The sequence below is a fragment of the Papaver somniferum genome, chromosome 9 (assembly GCF_003573695.1).
Source record: "Papaver somniferum cultivar HN1 chromosome 9, ASM357369v1, whole genome shotgun sequence".
Lineage (NCBI taxonomy): Eukaryota > Viridiplantae > Streptophyta > Magnoliopsida > Ranunculales > Papaveraceae > Papaver > Papaver somniferum.
This window is the reverse complement of record NC_039366.1, coordinates 46,263,284-46,268,613: the sequence shown is the minus strand read 5'-3', so window position 1 is coordinate 46,268,613 and position 5,330 is coordinate 46,263,284. Positions and strand designations below refer to the sequence as shown.

At 34.9% G+C, this 5,330-nt stretch overlaps 1 protein-coding gene across 1 annotated transcript; it reads left to right on the top strand.

Annotated features, from left to right (window-relative positions):
• The first annotated feature begins 288 nt into the window (after positions 1-288).
• LOC113314357 (transcription factor GTE6-like) lies at positions 289-3,477 on the top strand. Its single transcript, XM_026563154.1, has 8 exons — positions 289-631; positions 782-997; positions 1,096-1,173; positions 1,435-1,659; positions 1,757-1,855; positions 2,236-2,294; positions 2,727-2,877; positions 2,985-3,477. Exons 1-8 carry the CDS (start codon positions 473-475, stop codon positions 3,168-3,170), a joined length of 1,173 nt encoding a protein of 390 aa, XP_026418939.1. The 5' UTR covers positions 289-472; the 3' UTR covers positions 3,171-3,477.
• The last annotated feature ends 1,853 nt before the right edge of the window (positions 3,478-5,330 follow it).

Below are 5,330 nucleotides of genomic sequence, written 5' to 3'. Positions count from 1 at the left end.
CATTTTACCTTATTTTCCATAACGGAGAATCCTGTTACCATCCATGTGGTTCAACAAACAACTTCATTTGAACATTGCCTTAGGAGTTGCCCTTAGATGCACAATTATTCATCTGCTTATTCAGTTCAGTGACGGTGTTTGTTATCACATGAGTATTTAAACTTTAAAGTCCTATGCTGACCTTATATTCTGGTCAACAACATTCAGTCAATTTTCACAACGTCGGTCGTTACCCGTATAACGGCAACTATATATCACTTGGTGTAAAAGCATTTTATGTTGTCCCCTCTTCATGATTCCAACTCTCGTCAGTCTCGCACACTACAGAGAAAAAGAGTCATTTACAGGGAAAAAACTCTGAAATCAAGCCCCAATATTTCATAAAATCAGTCCCCAAAATTTTCTAACTGGAAACGAAGCGTTAAGGAAATAGATTAATTAAGTTTTTTTTTTTGTTCTCTGGGAGTGAAAGATGGAACATTTAGATGTATCAATTCTTAATACAGCACCGGACATCAGAGATTGTTTAGGGATGAGTGATGCTGTAGGCGACGTGAATACTGTTCAACAGTCTGCCCCAACTTTCAATTTCAAAGATCATGTTGATGGAATAGTTTCTCAAGTTGATGAGGTTTTTTTTTCTTTTCTCCCCCGAACAATTTTCTGTGTTTTAGGGTTTAATAATTGGTAGATAAATGTTGTGCATTTTATTGATAAAAACTAATTTTGGCTTTGGGTGTGCAAGAGGTTTACGAATTTAAGGTAAATTTTTTTTCTGCAGATTGAGGAAAAATTGAATGGGGTGACACAATTTTACTCGTCTTTAACTAAAAAGCAACCAAACAATGGTAAAGGGGGTTCGGCTGGAAAGGAAAGAGAAAGGGAAAAACAATTTCTTAGTTTTAAAAGACAGCAACAAGAAGCGGCTAAGAGGGAATCCTCTAGTGCCAAGAGAATGCAAGAGCTTATGCGACAGTTTTCCACTATTTTAAGACAGGCAATTGCTATTCTACAACTTTGATTTTTGTGCTATAGGAAATTTGTTATTGTTATACTCTTACGAAGTAGTTTTCTAACGTATTTTCTAATTGTCAGTTAGCTCAGCATAAGTGGGCATGGCCTTTTATGCAGCCTGTAGATGTTAAGGGGCTCGAGTTACATGATTATTATGAGGTAAATTTCCTAGTTACTAGTTTCTCACATCCTTTTTATAACCCTCAGATGTTTGCTGCTTCATGATCGTTAGTCGTAAGCTCGAAATTTATGCTTTCGAGCAGAAGCAAAATACTAATTGAACTCTTGTGTACTTGTCTTGTATCATGTTTACTTTGTCGTGATTTTTTGCTTACTTTCTTCTGATTTGATGTGGTAACCTCCTTATTTGGATCTAGCTATTGGATATGTCAACTAACTGCTGCCAGTGATGTCTATTAGGTGATTGACAAACCAATGGATTTCAGTACAATAAGGAATAATATGGAGTTAAAAGATGGTACTGGGTATAAGAATGTTCGAGAAATATGTGCTGATGTGAGGTTGGTATTTAAGAATGCAATGACATACAACGAGGAGAAAAGTGATGTTCATGTTATGGCCAAAACCTTGTTAGCGAAATTTGAAGAGAAGTGGTTGCAGCTTCTACCTAAAGTTGTTGAAGAGGTAGAGATTGTTATTACAGTATTGATTATGCCCCTACAGAAATTTAACTGTTCATTGCATTATGTGAAATCATCTATCAACTCTTTATTGTTTTTAGGAAACAAAAAGAAAAGAGGAGGAGGCAGAGGCCCATCGTGACATGCAACTTGTTCAAGAGGCTGCTAATGCAAAACTGGCTAGAGATATTAGTAATGAGGTATTCTCTATTTAAGAATTTCTCAATATATCTCCTGTCTCATTTGTGTAAACATTGTGGTTTTTATTAAGTAACAAGGTATTCTCTAGTTTAAAGTATTTCTTAATAATTAATACTCATGTCATTGAAAATGTCTCTCTAATTCGAGTAAACATTACAGTTGTCTGTTTGTTCGCTTTTTTGTTTTTTTTTGTTTTAAAACATTACAGTTGTCTTTGTTTACCACTTTTTGGTAAAGAGATCTTGTGCATCTTTCCCACCGCAAAAGAGACCATTCTCTTTAAAAAGGGTTCTTAAGTTTTATGTGCATTTCAGTGCTACGTAAAGATTTACATGATTAAAGGATATACCTTGATAAAGTTGTCATGGATTTTTCGCAGTTGTATGAAGTTGATATGCATTTGGATGAACTAAGAGAAATGGTGGTACAGAAATGCAGGTGTGTTCCATGATCTGCATTGGTTATTGTATATGTGTCGTCGATCTAATTTCACTTGATTTCACATCTTCTATCGACTTTATATTGATAAAAGTCAGAGACTCCTTGAATAACAACAATATATGTATGTCTTTTCAACCATTCATAACTGCACTCAAGATAGTTAATGAATTTCCTTTTGGATTCTAGTTTGTCCTGTATTCTATTGGATGTTGAAGAAAATTTCAATTGTTAGCAAGTCTGCAAAGAGCTCTCTATTGGATTCTAGTTAGAGAATGTCTTACAATGTACAATCAAATGCTAGCTATTGCTGCACCTTTGCTAACTCATTTGAAGTGTCTTATTTCACTTGGTGGGTGGTATTAAATGTTCTATATTGGGGTTGTTTTGGTCTGCTCTTCACTATAATTTTTTTTTTCCTTTTTTTTGAAGGAAAATGTCTGCAGAGGAGAAGAAAAAGCTCGGGACAGGACTTAGTCAATTGTCGCCTGAAGATTTGGACAAGGCACTGGATATTATTGCTCAAAAGAATCCAAATTTCGAAGCCACTGCTGCTGAAGTGGATATTGACATGGATGCCCAGGTGCTCACACATCAGACACATCCTTGCAACCTCATGGCAGTCCGCAAAAATCCTTTTGTCTTTTTATCTGTGGTTATAAACTCAGTACTTTTTTGTTCCTGATGCAGCCTGAATCTACCTTATGGAGGTTGAAGATACTTGTAAAGGAGGGACTTGAAGTTAAAGCCAAGAGTTCTGCGACGAAGGCTGCCAATGACAACTCAAAAAGAAAGAGAGAAATTTGTGATGCCCTTGCTAAAACTGCTAAGAAAAGGAGTAAAAAAACGTCTTCCAATGTTGACCCATTGTCCTAAAGATACAGCATGTAGACACTATGTATATCAATTAACGAATTCGCCGTTATCTTTTATATATATATCTTGTTTTCTCATTCTGCTCTTTGTGTTTTTGCCTGTTGATTTTGTACGTGCGGATGTATGATTCAGGGAACTAATACATGGACCCAAAGTCAGCCTTATAGACTTGGCCAGTTGGGCCATTGTCCAGAGCCTCAAATTGTTGGGGCTTAAAAGTTTTAATTTTCTTTGGTATGTTTGATTGTGAAACCTGTTTTCAGGCATATTTTTTTTTTCTTTTTAGGCATACTATATGATGATACCATCTAGGGGTATGTTTATAAGGGGTGTCCTAACAATGAGTAGATTGCTAAATTACTTAATCAGTTCAATTATTCTTTTGTTATTCTCCCTCTCAAACCATTTGATTTTGTTTCGTTCTCGATTAATCGTTCGCTCATAAAACTTTGATCATTGATTAAAGCCACAATTGTAAAATCATCAGTAAAACGAAGTGTTGCGCTAGAGATATCTAACTGTCGCGAAATCCCTAATTGATCCTACCTTCGTTTTCGTTTTTTTGTGTTTCAGAAGAACAGTTCGGCTGATCCACAAATATCAATTTTGAGCCAAACCTAGTTTATAGTTTAAAAAATTATTAAATTTCGGCTAATTCGATTTTGCTATTTTTCAGTCGAACTTTTGACTTGAGTTGCTTAAAATTGCTAATCATACATTCGTATAATTGACTCCCATTACAAAAAAAACATAATGTATGGAATACATATAGGTTCGGCTGATTCGAATTTTCTGACTTTCAGTCGAACTTAAGACTTTAGTTTCATAAAGTTGCTAATTTTAGAATCGGCTTATAATGGATGTCCAAGTATTAGCCGAACATAGTACCGTTGTTCAAATATTTTGAATAAATAGCTGAACCTAGGTTGTTGTTTAGGGAGATATTAGGTTCGTCTGATTCGACTCTGGTTGGTTTTTGGCCGAACTTTTGACTTGAATAAGTTCAGAGATTCATTGATGTTCGGCTGGTTTTGGTATTGCTAAATTTTGAGCCGAGCATTATACTGTAAGTCGCCTCTTAAACTACAAAGAATAGAATTAAGGTTCAGCTAACTACTAGACGAGTTCGAATGAGCCGAACCATAGACAAAAATTCAAATACTTGGGTTCGGCTCTAAATTTATAAGCCGGATGGTTCCTCCCGCGTAAAGTTCGACCTTTTATTTTCAGCCGAATCCAAAACAGATCTCCGAAAAATTAAAATTTTTGATGAATTGAACCCAAAGAAAGGAGACTAAGCATCTTATACAACTATACATGTGTATTATTAGCATAAAGTTCCCCATCACCGATTTTGAATCACAAAATTCTCAGATTTCTCATAAATCTCTAAAACCTAGGTATTTCCCACTTCTTCTTCCTCCCAAAACCCCAAACTCTCTCACAAAAAAACCGATTTTTGTCTACTAATTACTTAACTTTACTCAATCTTTAACAACATTGATTAATCATAATCATTAACAGTAATTAAATAAGGGTATACTTGACATTATCAAAAATGGGTGGATAAGGGGTGATGGTCTTTTTTATCTAGTGATCCTATTTTGTCACCATTTGGTATGCCTCAAAAAAAAAAATCAGTATACCTCAAAACAGGTTTCTTGATTTTTGGGGACTATTTTTTGATCAGGTCGTCGGGTGTATCAATATATGGGTGTCCTGGTGGTGTCGGGTGTATCAATATATGGGTGTCCTGGTGGTAGCCGATGACTAAGTTACCTTTCTACTAAAAAGCTTATTCCAATTCAAAACAATATATGGGTCGGAGCCCAACTAGTATCCAGGTTTCATCAACTTCTTTTAAACTTTGATTTGTATTTTTTTTAATTTGAATTCAAAACAATTAAAAGAAATCAAATTAGATCTAGTTCGTTCCCCAATTAGAAACTAAGGAAACACAAATCAGATTCACTCATGTTATTTCCAAATCTTAAACGTTTTAATGGTCCTAGAATCCATAAAAGTACTCAATCGTTTCAAGCTGTAGAAATTTAAAACAATCAGCAAGAAATAGTTTCTACGGTAAAATTGAATAGTGACACATCCTATCCATAGTAATTGTAAAACTCCTAAACAACTAGTAATTAATCATTTTCTAAC

What these genes read in the sequence shown, in the direction of transcription:
- LOC113314357 (XM_026563154.1), top strand. Translation starts at nt 473, where the DNA reads ATGGAACATTTAGATGTATCAATTCTTAATACAGCACCGGACATCAGA. An exon ending in CTAGAGATATTAGTAATGAG is followed by an intron (nt 1,856 to 2,235) that starts GTATTCTCTATT and finishes GATTTTTCGCAG; the next exon opens with TTGTATGAAGTTGATATGCA. An exon ending in ATATTGACATGGATGCCCAG is followed by an intron (nt 2,878 to 2,984) that starts GTGCTCACACAT and finishes TTCCTGATGCAG; the next exon opens with CCTGAATCTACCTTATGGAG.